This window comes from Trichosurus vulpecula, chromosome 3 (genome assembly GCF_011100635.1).
Source record: "Trichosurus vulpecula isolate mTriVul1 chromosome 3, mTriVul1.pri, whole genome shotgun sequence".
Taxonomy (NCBI): domain Eukaryota; kingdom Metazoa; phylum Chordata; class Mammalia; order Diprotodontia; family Phalangeridae; genus Trichosurus; species Trichosurus vulpecula.
In genome coordinates, this window is record NC_050575.1 from 275,300,043 (window position 1) to 275,317,164 (window position 17,122).

Here is a 17,122-nt window from a genome sequence, read left to right on the forward strand (position 1 = left end):
TGAGAAGATTATTTTGACAGCCGTGTGGAGAATGGATTTGAGATGGGAGAAGTGAAAAGTGGAAGTCCAATGAAGAGGCTGTTTCAATAGCCCAGGAAAGATTCTGAAACTCAGGGAATGACCGCATGAGTGGAGGAAAGGGAATAGATGCAAGAGATATTGTAGAGGTAATATTGACAAGATTTGGCAGCTGATTGGATATAGAGTCTGAGGGACAGAGAAGAAGCAAGGAGATACAAACTTGGCTGACTGAAAGAGTGACGATGCCCTCAGCAGAAATACCTCACAACGTTGATCTGAGGAAAATACTTTCTAGATACTATACCTCTGTTCTGGATGTTCCTTCCACCAACACAGATGCTAATCCTTCTATAACTTAAATCTTGAAAGAGTTTCCATGACAAAACAAATTCATCTTCCTGTGATCAACCTGGTGGTGAGTCCTTAGAGGATAGAGAAGTATTGGTAGGCCCATATTTAAGGTCATTATACCTTTATGGAAACTGCCCAAGTTTGTTCTCTGCTGACATAGCCTTCCAAAGTTCAGAATCACTCCTCTACCATGATGTTGCATTGGAGAATAGAGTGATTTCTAAGCAATAAGGTGATATGAAATTGGGAATATTACAAAAAGGCCATGAGATACAGTTGCCATAATAATGAGACTGTCTAATGATGAACATTGCACCTCTAGGTTGATGCTCACTAAACTTCAACCTGGGGTGAAGTGATACCATCTGCCCCGATGGCAGAGGCCTAGTTTGGTCATTCATTTGCCACAACTGCAAAAGGTCTGGCCCCTGGAAGAAGTTGGACACATTACAAAAAACCATCCATTAGAGAAGGAGGCAAGATTCTTGATCGCTCTTAACAGCCCAATAGAATCACTCAGGCAGCAGCCAGAGGGCCTCAGAGGTGACAAATTGATTCATGGACTTCACTTCCCAACCTGACAGCCAGGGCAACACTTTCAAGTCTTGGTTTTGCCCTGAGGAAAGTGCTTCTTACCTCCCTATTAATCACATTCAAGAATTACTACTAGAGTGAATATCTCCTGGATATTTAAAGACCCAGATTAAAACAGACAAGCACACATGGCAAGTAATATTTGTTAGGCCTATGGTGTTGTCAACAGTGTTAGAGGAAGGGGTATCAACTTCCTTTCACCAGAACCATCACTGGAGTGGGGCAAATGAAGCTTGGCTCCAACGTGCATGCCTAAGGAATGAGAGGATTCCTCCTCCAGCAGTCTGAAGATTACTCTCTCTGGCCCTTGTACTTCATGATTGTCCATTAACCAACCACATATAATCTGATCCCCAAGGCTTGGTCACCATTATGGCCCTCTCCCTGGACCAGGCTTCCCCCACAAGCCCTGAAGTAGCACTGTTGGTGGGACCATCTGGAATGAATGTGCCTGACACCTTTCTGTCCTCTGCATTCCTACCACAGTCTCACCACCACCATTGCCCCAACCCCTCACTCCCTCCCTCAATCCTCTACTCCACCCTTACCTGGTTCTGCCCCACGTAAAAAGATGGGCAGTTACTGCCTTTCACCGCCAGTGCTTACTGGGATCTTTTACCATTGTCCAATAAAGCATTTGGGGTGGGTTGAATCTCATTAAAGCATACTTCCTCAAAAGACAGTGATATTTAATGTCACAGTTTCCACAAATATATAGACTTTGGGAAATTTTTTTCTATATATCTATCAAAAATAAGACAAATTTGAAGACAGAATTTTCCAAATTGATATTAGAATAGACACACTGGTGTTCATGCATTCCAGAATTATTCCTTGCCTGGATGGCAAAGCCAAACGCCAAGTCTAGAAATTCTGAATTCCCTGAGTCAGGGGAGAGAAAGTGACAGACAGAAAGACAGACAGATAATAAAGAATGGTCAGATCCATATTACATCGCTGACAAGGAAGGAGATACTCCTATTATATACATCCTTGGCCCCCAGCAATCACAAGCCTTTGTGTCCATTTCTTTTGTTTTAATTTAATTTTTTCAATTAACAAAAATTCATTTTCTCTCTCTCCCATCTCCCCCATTTCAAGTCCATTTTTTAAAAAGTTGAAAGAAATGATATGACCTACTGGCCAGATATCCAGGATGAAAAAAGGAAGGGCTCACCCAAGCTTCTCTTGTATTACTCTGGCTACTTCTAATCTACTTACATTTTAAATAGTAGCAGAAGTTTTGACCTGCTTATTAGTATGTTCCTTAACTCTTCCTGGAGGCTGGAGACAAAAATACTACCTCCTGGATTCAAGGCTTCGTCCTCAACCTCCTGTTCCACAATTTTCACACTGAGGTTACTATCTCTTTTTAATGGACAAGACAGATCGGGAGTGAGAGGTTCCCCCTCAGTCTAGTTGCATGATACTTGTTTGCCTCCCTTCTCGGAGACTTACTTGTCACTTCCAGGTGTCCCCCATCACCAATGAGCTTTGTAGATATGGAGCACATTATCATATTGCCATACACTGAAAAAAAGATATAAAGCTTTCAGGTTTCTAATAATAGGGGGGATGCACTACCCCAGGATCTGCCCACATAATCCTTTTCCTTGGGTCAAGAATATTGCTGGCACAGAGCATCCTGCATGAGGAGCATTACTCCAGCCTTCATCTGGGAAAGAGGAAAAGTGATTAATCAGGGTGAGGGCAGGTCCAAGTGTCACCTCTTATAATTTAATCAAAGCCATTTGGCAAGACACTGGCAGTATGTGCTGGAGCTCTTGGCAGTCAACTAATTCCTTCTTGCACTGGGGCAGATGAGGTCTCAAGAGTATTTTACAAGCTTCATTTAGTGTTCTGAGCTATATTGTAGGTCTGTAATTTTTCATAAGGCTGGAACACATTACAAATTAGGAACTACACAGGAAATGGAACATAAAGTCATTAGAGAAATGTATGACTTGGGGGGAAAAAAGATCAAAAAGTCATGAAGTCAGGAGATAAATGATGTGTGCGTGCTCGATTGACATCTACACAATGTCGAGAGCATGTGAAGAAGGCCCACAAGCCGCCCTGGCAGATTTATAAGAGGGCATGGATGAAAAGGGGGAAGCATGAGTGGATTACAATCTTAATTTTTTTAGGGTTTACCCACATCAATTAGATAAAAAATCCATTGATGTTCTGGAATATTGGTGTTCCATATTATGCTCCACACATACTCTTTTAGCTTATTTCACAAATACCGTGGCAGCAAAAGGAAGGTCTGTTGGCTCAGCATTTTTTTTCAATTAACAATCATTTATTTTCACTTTACGGCTCCCCACATTGTTCTTCCCCATTGGAAAAAAAAAAGAAAATGAAAAACAAAACCCCTGTAACAATGTGTGTATACGTATATATTCAAATAAATCTAATCCTCACATTGGACACATTCAAAAATGTATGTCTTATTCTGCAAATTGAGTTCATCTCCTCTCTGTTAGGAAGAGAAATAATTAACTAGGGGAAAAAACCTTTACAGAAAATTTCTTTGATAAAATTCTCATTTCCAAGATATATAAGGAACTAATTTAAATTCATAACAATAAGAGTCATTTTCTAATTAATAAATGGTCAGAGGAAATGAATAGTCAGTTCTCAAGAGAAGAAATCCAAGTTATCAATAGCCATATAAAAATGCTCTAAATCACTAATAATTAAAGAAATTCAAACTAAATTTGATTTAATTTTGAGATTCCACCTAAAATCCCCACTTAAAGGCTTTCTACAGAAAGCCTTTCCAACCTCTCTATTTCCCAGTTATTATCCTGCATATAGCTCATTTGTAATTATTTGTTTGCTTGTTGCACCTTCCCCAGCTCCTTAGACTATGAGTTCCTTAAGGGCAGGAACTGGTTTTGCCCCCCTTTTTTGTATTTCCAGTGTTTAGCACAGTTCTTGGCACCCGGTAGGCATTTAATAAATATTTATTGTCTGATTGATACTTCATACCAGTCAGATTGGCAAAGTTGGCCCAAAAAAGGGAGGAAGTATAAAATGACAAACATTGGAAGGGCTACAAGGAAATGGCACACAAATGTGGTACAGCATTTTTAGAATGTCACCTACCTGTGGGAGTTAGCTGTCATTACCTAGAACCCCATCTTGCATTTTTAGAATGCCACCTACCTGTGGGAGTTAGCTGTCATTACCTAGAACCCCATCTTGCATGTTTTAGAATGCTGCCTACCTGTGGGAGTTAGCTGTCATTACCTAGAACCCCGTCTTGCATTTTTAGAATGTCGCCTACCTGTGGGAGTTAGCTGTTTTTACCTAGAACCCCATCTTGAAGATGATGATAGAAACAGCTCATATTTACCTGGCACATTAAAAGCCATGCTAGAAAAATGCTCAGCTCATAGCTTTTACTCGTTCCTCTAAGTTGACAGTAGACAGGGTTTGTATTTTGCACCTCTCCCCCTACTTCTTGGCCAGTGGCCCACTGAAAGAAGCCCCTCCCCTGGGAGTGAAAGTCAACCTTAACTCAACCTTATCCGGGTTGGAGCATTCTCCAGGGAAGGCCCGTGGTTAGGCCAAAAAGGAACAAGAGGTGGATGAGGCTGAGAAATGTAAAGCCTCAGAGCATAAGCAATTATGGTGGCAGTGACAAGCGTGTGGTTGTATGTGTGTGAGTGTGTGTGTGTGTGTGTGTGTGTATGTGTGTGCACTCATGCATATGTTGAGGGAGAGAAGAATAAAAGCATTTTCTCACAGGGCCTCATCAGAACCTAGAGATGGGAGCAGCTAGGTGGTGCAGTGAGTAGAGCACTGGCCCTGGAGTCAGGAGGACCTGAGTTCAAATCCGGCCTCAGACACTTGACACATATACTAGCTGTGTGACCTTGGGCAAGTCACTTAATCCCAATTGCCCTACCTTTCCCCTTGTAGCCAGAATGGACTTTGTGTTCTTTGAATGACTCAGCTCGCCTCGTTGAGCTTCCCTGGACGCTGGGGCTTGCTCTTCTGGGGCAGGACCAGAGCTTCCTGTGTGATGAGTCGTGGGGCTGGCTGAGGGGAGGTGTGTTAACGTGGTCTACGCTGGGGGAGGGGCCAAGTCAAGAACCAATCAGCCCTGGTCGTTCAGGCGGAGCTTGATGATGTCAAAAACTCTATAAGAGGGGAGAGGACAGCTTGAAGATCCTCCTTTCCTTTTCCGGTTGGAGCCAGAGACGCCTACAGCCGAAGCTGAGCTGCCGGTAGCAGAGCTGACTAGAGGCTAGTGGGTAATCTTCTTACCGTAGAGGGGAAGCATGTATACGATTTTGCCTTATACCATCTCGCTTCTCTGTGGCCTCCTGGTTACCCTTGTAAGGTGGACTTATTGGGCCTGGAAGCTTTTGATGAAAATATCAAAATGGGGACACTGGTTTGTGGGATTGTTACTGTGGAGTGTAAATACATGCTTTAGTTCTCCTGCCTTCTGCCTAGAGAATTCCTTATATCCTGCAGTTCCGAACCTTTTAGGCACATATGAGATTCTCTTTGAAATCATAAATTCTGCCTTCCTAATATACCCCTCCAAAAAAAAAAAGGTAAAAAAAAAATTTAAAAAAAGGAACAGAGATGAACCCTGAGTTTTAAAAGACTGTGTCAGGTGCTTGCTTCGGCAGCACATATACTAAAATTGGAATGATACAGAGAAGATTAGCATGGCCCCTGCGCAAGGATGACACGCAAATTCATGAAGCGTTCCATATTTTAAAAAAAAAAAGACTGTGTCAGTATGTTATAGGACCTTCCAAGCTGAATTTTGCATATATTATATATACATAATTAAATAAATATAAGAATGAATGCATACATGTATACACATACATGCACATTACATCAAGGTCATCCATTTATAACTCCTTAATTGATTCACCATCCCACTTACCACAGAGGTTTTTCCAATAGCTCCCCATTCCCCCTTTCCTCTCAAGTTGTGGAAGGCATCTGAGTAATGTGAGACAAGGAACAGGGGAAAAAGAGCTCTCTACGAATGGTCTCAATTTTTTTCAGTGACATAGGTGGTAAGGTTCTCCATCTATTTAATTATGTATATATAATATATGCAAATTCAGCTTGGAAGGTTTTATCATAACAAACTGCAGGTTGGACTGGGGTCAAGGAGAGATTTGTGGACACCTCTTAATATAAAATAAGGGTGAAGGTGGGCTGTCTCATTGTCACAGCAAACCCTTCTGCAACTACCCTGGTGCAGACCTTCAGTGCCTCACACCTGGACCATTGCAATAGTCAGCTCTTTGGCCTCTCTGTCACAAATCTCTCCTTGACCCCAGTCCAACCTGCAGTTGGCTATCAACCATCTGATCTTTTTAAACCACAGGTCTGACCCTGTCATCCCCCAGTCAATGAACTCCAGTGACTCCCTCTTACTTACAGGATCAAATACAAAATCCTCTGCTCAGCTTTTAAAGCCCTTTCAACCTGGCCCTTGCCAGTCTTTTTACACCTTACTTTCCTCTAAGTAATCTGCCATCCAGTGACACCAGCTCTCTTGTTATTATTCCTCCTGACTCCAAGGGTTTTCACTGCCTGTCCCCCATGCCTGCAACACTTTCCTTCCCCATCTCCACCTCCCAGCTACCTGTGGTTCTTTCAAGTCTCAGCAAGAGTCTCACCTTCTGCAAGAAGCTTTTTCGTGTCCCCCTTAATCTTAGTGACTTCTCTCTGAGACCACCCTTAATTTAACCTGTCTATAGTTTGTTTGAATCTAACTGTTTACATGTTGTCTCCCCTATTAGACTGTGAGCTCCTTGAGATCAAGAACCATATCTTGTCCTTTCTTTATATCCTCAAGGTTCAACATAGTGCCTGGTACAGAGCAGGCACTTATAAATGCTAGTTAACTGACTGAGTGACTAAACATGTACACAATCTCTCCACTGTTAAAATGTAAACTCCTTGAGAGCAGAGATTATTACATTTGGTATGGGGCCTAAAACCATAGTAAGCACTTAATAAATGCTTTTTGACAGATTGGTCAATATATACCCTAAGTATATACCTAAGACTGAGTCTTCCAAAGACCAATCTGGCTAAGTTAGAAAGGCTTCAATGATCCAGACTTCAATAATTTAGTATCACCTCCATGCCATGATGAAACATGGGAGTCAGACTTTAATAGGGCGTGAATATCAAGGAGTGTGTATATTATGTGTGTATATTATGAGTGGAACAGTTAGGTGGCACAGGGGCTAGAGTGCTGGGCCTGGATCTTCTTGAGTTCAAATCTGGCCTCAAACACTTACTTGTTGTGTGACCCTGGGTAAGTCACTTAATGCTGTTTGCCTCAGTTCCCTAATCTATAAAATGAGCTAGAGAAGGAAAGGCAAACCATTCCAGTATCTTTGCCAAGAAAACCCCAAATGGGGTCATGGAGAGTTGGGTTGACTGAAAAACAACTGAACAGCAACAAAATGTCATGAGTTTGGATCAAACTGATTTTTTTAAGTTTTGCGGGATTATAAAATTAAACTGTACGTGCGATCATATAGCATGGCCCTCTGCTCTCTCTCCTTTAAATAAGAAATTGTTGAAGTTGAATGAGAACTTTAGGACATCCCAGTTACCTTAGGTACAGTCCTATGATGAGGCACGGGATGCAAGCCTGGCTGAGAAGTAACTACCTTTCCACTCCCAAGTTTCCCCTAAAGATCTTTGAAGAATTACTGAAATAATGTTCTGGAATCATGAGTTTGGGATCAAATAAACCATACCATGAATTTAGAGTCTGTTGCACCATACTAAGCCATTTATTTAATGTTGTAATTGTTCCATGTGACCATGCAGTAGAAAAAGAGAGAAGAGAATCACATTCACCCTCTTTTGTCCAAAAAAGTTTCTTTAATAAATGGGCTATTCATAATCTGTAAGTCACATAAAAAGCACATCAGCAGTGGCTAAAATGCTTTTCTTTTTTCTAGAAGAGACTCTTTCTTGGAGATTCACTGTGCTATGCATCATGTGTTGCTACTCATTAATTTTGAACAACTAACTCACTTTAAAAAAAAGCTTTATTGATGCCTTTGTTTTTACATCACAGACATTTCTGGAAATACCAACCCCAAGCCTTCCAAACTGAACTCCCCCTGCTAACAAAGAAAAACAGCCAATACAGCAACCCTATCTAACAATGTGGAACATTCTGCCCTGGTCAGCTGGCCCACTCTCACTAAGGGCTGAAAGAAACCCAACTGAATAGTTAAACCTATGCCTATGTTTAACGTGAGATCTTCCCTTCCTCATTCAACTAAAAATTACACAGAAAGACCAAAATCATAAGTAAATGGGTTTCCTTCCAAAGGACGATCTGACTCCTTCAGATTTGGGTCTGCAGAAGGACGGAGGGAGGGTGTTACTCATGAAAAGTACTCTGGATCTATAGACAAAGAATCTGGGTTTGAGTTCTGACTGATATACCTGCTACCTATGCGACCTTGGGAAAGGAAAGGGGAGAAGGAAACATTGAAGTGCCTACTATTTGCCAGGCACTGTGCTAAGGACTTTTTACAATATTATCTCATTTGATCCTCACGACAACTCTGTGACGTAGTGCTCTTATTACCCCCGTTTAAAGATGAGGAAACTCAGCCAGAGAGACATTAAGTGACTTGTCCAGAGTCACATGGCTTGGAACTAACTGTATCCGTTGGGCCACTTAGTTGCCTAAGTCGTCCTCTCTGGGCCTAAGTTTTCTCATCCCTTGGGTGAGGGAGCTTTACTTGGTCACCACTTCTGAGAAACTTTCCAACTGACTCATCCTTATCTCCATCTTTTGTATTCCTGATTTAATTCCCATGTTCAAGTAATTTTTTCAGATAGATTGGGACCTGACAGAGAAAGGTTGGCTTTTGTTTTGTTTTGTTGGGGGGGGGTGTTTGTTTTTTATGGAAGACAAGAGATCCTTCCATGAGCAAGGACTTTGGTCTTTAACCAAAGATCAATCTTCAAACCACAAAAATCTCTCAGATGCTAAAAGGACTTCCATTCAAACTGGACCCTCTCCCCAGCCCTGTGAACCCCTGCCCCTTGGCCTATAACTACCAGGCCCTCTATAAGAAACTGTGTTCAAAACTGTCATAAATCCCTCTTCTCTCCCTTTTTCCCTCAGGGCCGTGGGGGCAAAGGCAGCATCTACGTGTGGGCTTCCGGGGATGGTGGCAGCTACGATGATTGCAACTGTGATGGGTATGCCTCAAGCATGTGGACCATCTCCATTAACTCAGCCATCAATGATGGCCGCACCGCTCTATATGACGAAAGCTGCTCTTCTACCTTGGCGTCCACATTCAGCAATGGGAGGAAGAGAAATCCCGAAGCTGGTGTGGTGAGTGTGGAATGCATGTTGCCAAAGGAGCCTCCCCTGGTCTGAGACTCGAGAGGCCTAATTCTGGGATTGCCACTGATTCCACTGTGCTACCATTTAACCTCCCCAAGCCTCAGTCTCCCCATCAATAAGATGGGAATCGACAGATAGACAGACATTGAAGTAGCATTTATATAAGTGTTTATTATGTGCCAGTCACTGTGTTAAGTGCTGAGGATACGAGACAGAGTCAAGATAGCTCCTGAACTCAAGGAATTGGATTTCTTTTTTTAAACATTTGCTTATATTTTTATATGTTATTTTGTTATGTTATTATAACATGATTTTATAATATATGATACACTATGATATAACTACTATATTTAAATGAGTTTAATAATGTTTATGTTATTAAAATATAATTTATTTACTTTTGAATTTTATATTTTTTCCATTAACAAAAATATATATTCTTATCCTTCACCTTTCCACCTTTCCCCCAAATAAAAAAGAAAGGAAAATAAAACCCTTGTAACAAATATATGTAGTTAAGCAAAACAAGTTCCCACACTGGCCAGATCCAAAAAAAATTATGTTTCAGTCTGCAAAAAATTTATGTTTCAGTCTGCACCCTGAATCCATCACCTCTCTGCCAGAAGGCAAGCTTCATTGTTCAGCCTCTGGAATTGTGGTTAGTCCATGAAGACACTTGTATTTTGAGGGCAGACCACACATGAAGGCTTTGAAGGGAAGGATCTAGATGGGAGGGTGGAGTAAGTCCTCGGTGGCATGTTCAGAAATTTCCTAGAAGCCTGGAGCCAGGCAAGAGAGGCCAAAGCTGGCCTAGCAAAGCCCAAATTGGTTCCAGAGATAGAGTCTCCCATAGGGTTGGGAGAGAATGGAGATGATGACCTGAGTAGAGTCTAGGTACATGGCTAAAAATGGCCAGGAATAATCATTTCTATTGATACAGTTAAAATACAAAGACACACGTGAAAGCTCTTTGAAGGAAAGATGTTATAATTTCTTTTCTGCGTATTTCCCCCTGCTTGACACTTTTCTTAAAGTGAATTAATCTCCTTAAAGAATGAACAGATGCTATGAGGATGACACTGTGCATTTTACCAGTTCCTCTTGATACCCTACTAGCAAAGTGGAAACTTGAGGTTTGCATCTTGGGCGAAAAGCAAATGCTTCCACCAGATGGAGTATCACGTGTCAAAAATGTTAACAGCACAACTGCCTTTTGTTAGGAAACTCTGGGTTCTTTGTCTCTGCCCCAGTGACAGATTTGTAAGGATAACTCATCTTCACTCCATCATACACCCACTGATCTGAGCCAGTCAGAAGGTTAGCATGTTTATTGCCAGTTTCCTTCCAGTGTTACCTATACCCAGCTCATTAGAGACACAGAATCCTGAGGAGACGAGCACAAAATGAAGTAGAGAGATATTGCCAACGTTTATGAAAAAGTTTAGCAAATACATGTCTTCTCAGCCAAACCAGGGTGTTCCGAAAGTCTTGTGCAGTTCAAAGCTTTGATGACTTTAAATAGCTAGGCATTGTGCTAAGCGCTTTACAAATATTATCTCAATGGATCTTCACGACAACCCTGGGAGGTAGGTGCTATTATGATCCCCATTTTATAGTTAAGGAAACTGAGGCCAACAGATGGGTAGGTGACTTGCCTAGAGTCACACAGCTAGGAAATGTCTTTGAAAGAACTTTAATAGCGTAAAACTACAAGAAGGTTTTTGGAACACCCTATAGGATTATATAATCACAGAGGCTTAGGGCTGGTGGGGACCTTAGAGCTCATTTAGTCCAAAACCCTCATTTTAGAAATAAGTAAACTGAGGCACAGAATGGTCATAGGATCAAAGATTTAGAGCTAGAAGGAATCTTAGAGGTTTATCAAATCTAACTGCCTCATTCTGTTGTTTAGTCATCCAGTCATTTCCAACTCTTTGTGATCCTGTAGACCATAGCATACCAGTACTGCCCATGGGGTTTTCTTGGCAAAGACAGTAGAGTGCCATTTCCTTCTCCAATGGATTAAGGCAAACAGAAGTTAAGTGACTTGCCCTGGGTCACACATCTAATAGGTATCTGAGGCCAGATCTGAACTCAGGTCTTCTAATTCCAGTCCCAGCATTCTATCCCTTGAGCCATCTAGCTGCTTCTAATTTTACAGAGAAGTCAACTGAGTCTCAGAGAGGTTAAGTGACTCGTTCAGGGTCACACATCTAGCAAGTGTCTGAGGCGAGATTTGAACCAAGGTCTTCCTGCCCCCATGTCCAGCACTCCACCCTCTACACTAAGCTGCCTCTCTTGAAGGTATCAACTCAAGGTAACACAAGTAGTAACAATGGAGTTAAAACTAGACCTTAAGCTTTCTGGATACCAATATAGCTCCCTTTCCACGTCTCTGAATTTATTCTGAATTATTGCTTTTCATTTTGAGTCAATGATTTCCTAACATTCTTTGATTCCAAAAAAAATACAGTTATATTTATTGGATCTACCATGCATGTAGCAATGTTTCTGTTTCCTCAAGCAAATTACATAGTGGGTTGTGGGGGTTGGGAGGAAGGTAGGGGGTTCCTTGAAAAGGAGTACATTTACCAGTATCCAGTGAGTGGAATGCTATTTTTTCAAAGAAGATAAATCTCCAAGAGAAAGGTTTGTCTGGCTTGTCTCCAGATACATAAAACGCTGAGGCAGACAGGTCAAAGTCACTACAGGAATCTCAGATTTCAGATTTGGGGAGTGGAGGGGAGGCTTTTTGAGATTGTGCTCTAACGCTGATGTTATTGCAAAAGAGGGAAGAGCTTTCACATCCAGGAGATCAACGCAGTAGCTGTATCTGAGGAGCTCATTTTGCTGCAAAGTGCTGACCCTGCATTCCTGGCATAGCTTTTGTTGGCTAGGAGTATAATTGAGATATTACAGTTTTAGCATTGCAGTTTTATTATGGAGTCTGATTGGAAGTGAAGATTAATGGGAGAGGAGCAGGCTCTCGATCATTTGCTAACCAGCAGGCGTGGCAGAATAAAAGAAAATAAAGGATTTTGTATCGTCTCTGTTACCTGGCTATACTAGGATGTTTGTCTTTTTCCAGGCTGGATTTAGAAATATAAATGTATATACTCCAGGGACTTGTTAGAAAGATGAAACAGACTTGAAGTCAGAAAATGAGGGCTTTAGCATTGGCCCTGGAATAGTGTGACCTTGGGGGGAGTTGCTTCAACTTTTTGTACTCTCAGTTTCTTTATAATCATTTTACCTACATCATTGAGTTGTTGAGAGTAATAAGCTATAAAGCTTGATAGAAACATAAGCTATTATTATTTTGTGCTTGTACCTTTTCAGAGTCATGCTTGTCAGCTTAGTGATAAGCATTTATATTTTGAGTGCTGTTGGGTTAAAGAGGAAAAAATGAAAAATTGAACCCTTTGCCCCCATAGGTTTCTAATTTCTACATCTTTGGAACTATACTGTTCTCTATAGGCACTTCACAAATCCATCAACTCATTCTTGAGATGAAGGCAATGCGACTTCAGAAACAGAATTACTGTTTAAGTTGGGGCGGGAGGGGATGCCACTACCCCCTTTAAATACTGTTTGCCAAACATTACCATCATCATCATTTTCACTGAGATTTTGGGGAGGAGGATGCGGGGAGGTAGGGAGGAAGCCAGGAGAGGAAAGGAAAGTCTCTCAAATTTTCTAAGTCATTATTCTTTCCTGGATAATTTCACATAATGTGAAATGTTCCTTATTTCCTTTAAATTCTACCTACAGACCAAAATGAACCTCCCTAGACATTTCCTGTTTCCCAGTTACTTCATTGAACAAGTTGCTTTTCCTGAGATTTTTCAATCAGGGGCTTCTTGAGTCCCCAAATGACTTTCCCTCAATACACAAGGGCTACTTGAATCATCTACAGAGTACCAGAAAAGATAGGATATGCCTGGAACTGGATCTGTAGACTTAATTAAAATAAGGTCTTTCATATTGGGAAGAGGGGTAGGGTTCAGTTCTCTGTATGAAAATTCTTTGAAACTCAGCTTATTACACCAAGATGACTTACCTAGAATGACCCATTTAGTCAGTTGGCTTGATACAGAACAACTCGGGAGAAACCAGATTTACCTTCCAGATTTCTTGTGGCCCACTGATTTAAAGAAACAATACGACTCATAAAGTGCTGGACAGAAAGTCAGGAAGGCCTTTGTTCAAAACCTACGGCTGACATTAACTATGTGGCCTACCTAACTCTACCTCTCTGGACCTCAGTTTCTCCATCTATAAAATGAAGATAAAAATCTTTATAGTACCTACCTCACAGAGCAGGCTTAAATGAAATAATCTCTGTAAAGTGCTTCATGAATTTTAAAGCACTATACAGGTGGTGTTTTATTACCTGATTTTAATGCCCTATCAAACTAAATACCCTTGAAATTGGGCGTATTTCATTTTATGTTATCGGAAATGCAAACCTCTCTTTCACGGCAGAAAAGGAAATATTGACCGAGTGCAAAAGATGTTAAATTATTCCCAAATAGCCCCACCTCTCTCACTTCTCTGTTGTGCTCAGCTTTCAGGCAGTCGTTTCGGGTTGTCGTTGTGTGTTCTATTCACGCTTTCCCCCTTCCCTCCTAGGCGACCACGGATTTATACGGCAACTGTACTTTGCGGCATTCGGGAACATCAGCCGCTGCCCCTGAGGCTGCCGGAGTGTTTGCCTTGGCGCTGGAGGCTAAGTATGTAAACAGCTGATATGCCCAGTGTCAGTTCTACAGAGCTGTTCCAAACACATCTGCCTGCCTGTTTATGGAGCCGTTCTTTAGGACTGAGGCGGAAAACAAGCCTGAGAGATTATAGCTTGGCAGGTCCCAAGAATGGATGATCAGCTAACGTGTTTGGGGATGCCTTTTGGGTAGTCACTGCCACCAAAAGAAACACGTGACCCATTGGGACCTATGTTGTGGCCTCTCCCGAACGTGTGAGGCTCTTTCTCCTCTCCAAGCCTTTGTCGAAGTCATTCTCCTTACCCAGAGTGCCCTCTCCTTATACCTCTAGCTTACCCCCCTCTCCTTACCCCTCTTCCTTTAGCCCAAATTCTAGCTCTTTTATGAGACCATCAACCTGAACTCAAATTAATCTCTTAGATGCAGCAGAGAAGGAAGGAACAGTGAGACCTGGAGTTGGAAAGAATTAAATTCATTTCTGTTCAAATCTAATACTTAGCTGTGTGACAACGAGCAAATCACCTAATGTCTCTGATTCTGTTTCCTCATATGAAAATGGAGAAAATTATATTGGTAATGGCTTCTAGGAAGCGCAAATAAGAGAGCATGTATGTAAGACTTTGTGAATCTCAAATTGATGTGTGGCAGGGAGTATAGAGAGTTCTTTGAAACTAAGAACAGGGTGGGAATGAAATCTACACTTGCTGGGTCCCTTGTCCAAGGGGTAATCTGCCACTTTGCCATTGTACAAGGGAAGTCAAATAGCCTTGTATAAATACCAGAAAAAAGCAGAGCAGAGAGGAGGTGAAGGATAGTAGTAAGACTGGAAAGGTAAGTGAAAGCCAGAGCGGGGTAGGCTTTACACAGCAGGCTGAACATTTGGCATTTTACCCTAGAGGCTATATGGAACCACTGAAAATTTTTCAGTAGCGCAATGACCTGATCTGGTCTGTGTTTTAGGAATATTAATGTAGTATCTGTGCAAAAGTTATATTGGAGAGATAACATAGTATCATAGATTTAGAGTTCTAAGAGATCTCATAGACCATTTAAATCATCCACTCACCTCAACCTGAATCCCAGAGAGGTTGGGACTTGACTAAGGTCACTGTAAGTGTAAGTGACAGAGGCAGCATTTGAACCTGGGTCCTCTAAGACTGGAGGCAGTGAGAGCAATTAAGACTATTAGGGATGACTCTCTGTAAGACACACATACATGTATATATGTGCATATGTACATGTGTATGTGTCTATCTGTACATGCAAGTATACACGTATGTATACACGTATGTGCTGTATTACATATATACGTGCATGTGTATTGTGTGTATACATGTGTTGTGTAGAGGCTACTGTAGTAGTCAAGGCAAGAGGAGATTACAGTCTGAATTAAGGGGGCAGGCATTATAAACATGGTAGACATAAGTGTAAACAAACATCATTGCTAGTTTCATAAGATGGAAGGATTTGGATCTGGAAGGAATCTTAGTGAACATCTTTCCTAGCCCAACTCTTTCATTTTATAAATAAGGACACTGAGCCTCACAGAGCTACAGGTCATGCTGGTAGATGGTGGCAGAGCCAAGAACAGAGAAGCCAAGGCCCTTGGATCCTAGGGCAATGGTTTTCCTCTTAAGCTCTTCCCCTCCCCTGCCCCATCTCCTCAGTGGCAACATTTGAGCCTACTATGAGCTGTATGCCATGCTGGTGCCCTAGGAAACTTAGAAAGAAATATGACACATGCACAGGGGCATGAAATACAAAATAATACATGGTAAATGCATGAAAGAGGCAAAGTATTATTTGAGGGCCCAAGCTAGAAAGGTGATTATTGGCTGGGAGATCAGGGAAGGATCACTGGAGGAGGTGACATTTGAGCTGAGTGTTACACAGTGGGAAGGAATTCAGAAGGAAGAGGATATAGTGCCAATTCTTCTGAAGTACTTTTTGGGTGCCCACAGTGTGGCATGAAATTTCTGTCTAGAGTAGGGCCTAAAAGGAAGGTAATGGCTTCCTTCATAGCTCAGCTCATATTTCATCTTCTGCAAGAATCCTTTCCTGTTAATGGAGATGGGAGGTGGGGGGGTGGGGTAAGGAAGAGGAAGGGCTATATTTAGAAATTAAAGTGATGTAAAACCAAATTATGTAATAAAAAAGAAAAAAAAGCCTTCCCTGGCTTCCTCTCCTCCCCCTCCCATTGCTAGTTCCTTCTTCCTGAGATTACCTCCCATTTATATGGATATGGATATATCTTATATGTACATAGATTTTTGCATGTGCTCTGTCTCATTAGAATGTGAGATCCTGAGTTTAGGGATTTTGCCTCTTCTTGTATCCTCAGGGCTTATTACAGTGCCTGAAACATACTAAACACTCAAAAAACGCGCACTGACTGACTACACTAGCGCAGGGGTAGGAAACCTGCAGCCTCAAGGCCACATGTGGCCCTCTAGGTCCTCAAGTGTGGCCCTTTGACTGAATCCAAACTTCACAGAACAAATCCCCTTAATAAAAGGATTTGTTCTGTAAAACTTGGTTCAATCAAAGGGCCACACCCAAGGACCTAAAAGGCCACATGTGGCCTCAAGGCTGTAGGTTCCCCACCCCTAGATTAGTAGATTTCCCCTAATTGGAGGCCTTCGAGCAGTCTGAATGACCACTTCTTGGGGATGTTGTAGAGATTGGAATAGATGGCCTCTGGGGTCCCTTTCAACTTAGACAGTATATGGTTTCTATTTATTCATTTATTTCTACCATCTGTATCATAATTGATTTGTGGCAGTCAGCCACAAAAGATGGGTCAGCTGTCCCACATATGGCCTGCAAATTTAGACTGGGACTATTGCAAAGTATAACTTTCCACATTCCATAACTACCCCCAATTAAACTATTTTTGGCATTTGGAAAAGTGGTAGGCACACTATGGCCTGCTTGACTTAAAAAGGCATATTTTCAGGGGGCTGGAAATTATCCAGTCTTTTTGAAACTGTTTTCTTCTAGTTGAATATAACTTCTTCATAAAAAGAATAAGCGTGAGGATTAAGGT

The 17,122-nt window shown here is 41.6% G+C and overlaps 1 protein-coding gene and 1 non-coding gene across 2 annotated transcripts in view; both read left to right on the forward strand.

Annotated features, from left to right (window-relative positions):
• The window catches only part of PCSK2 (proprotein convertase subtilisin/kexin type 2), a 341,220-nt gene that overhangs the window by 307,187 nt on the left and 16,911 nt on the right, over positions 1–17,122 (forward strand). The window contains exons 9-10 of the mRNA XM_036750726.1: positions 9,128–9,343; positions 13,988–14,088. Coding sequence (XP_036606621.1) covers positions 9,128–9,343; positions 13,988–14,088 — 317 coding nt within the window. The remainder of the gene's footprint in view (positions 1–9,127; positions 9,344–13,987; positions 14,089–17,122) is intronic.
• Positions 5,606–5,712, forward strand: LOC118845234. Its single transcript, XR_005010092.1, has one exon. It is a non-coding gene; the product is annotated as a U6 spliceosomal RNA (small nuclear RNA).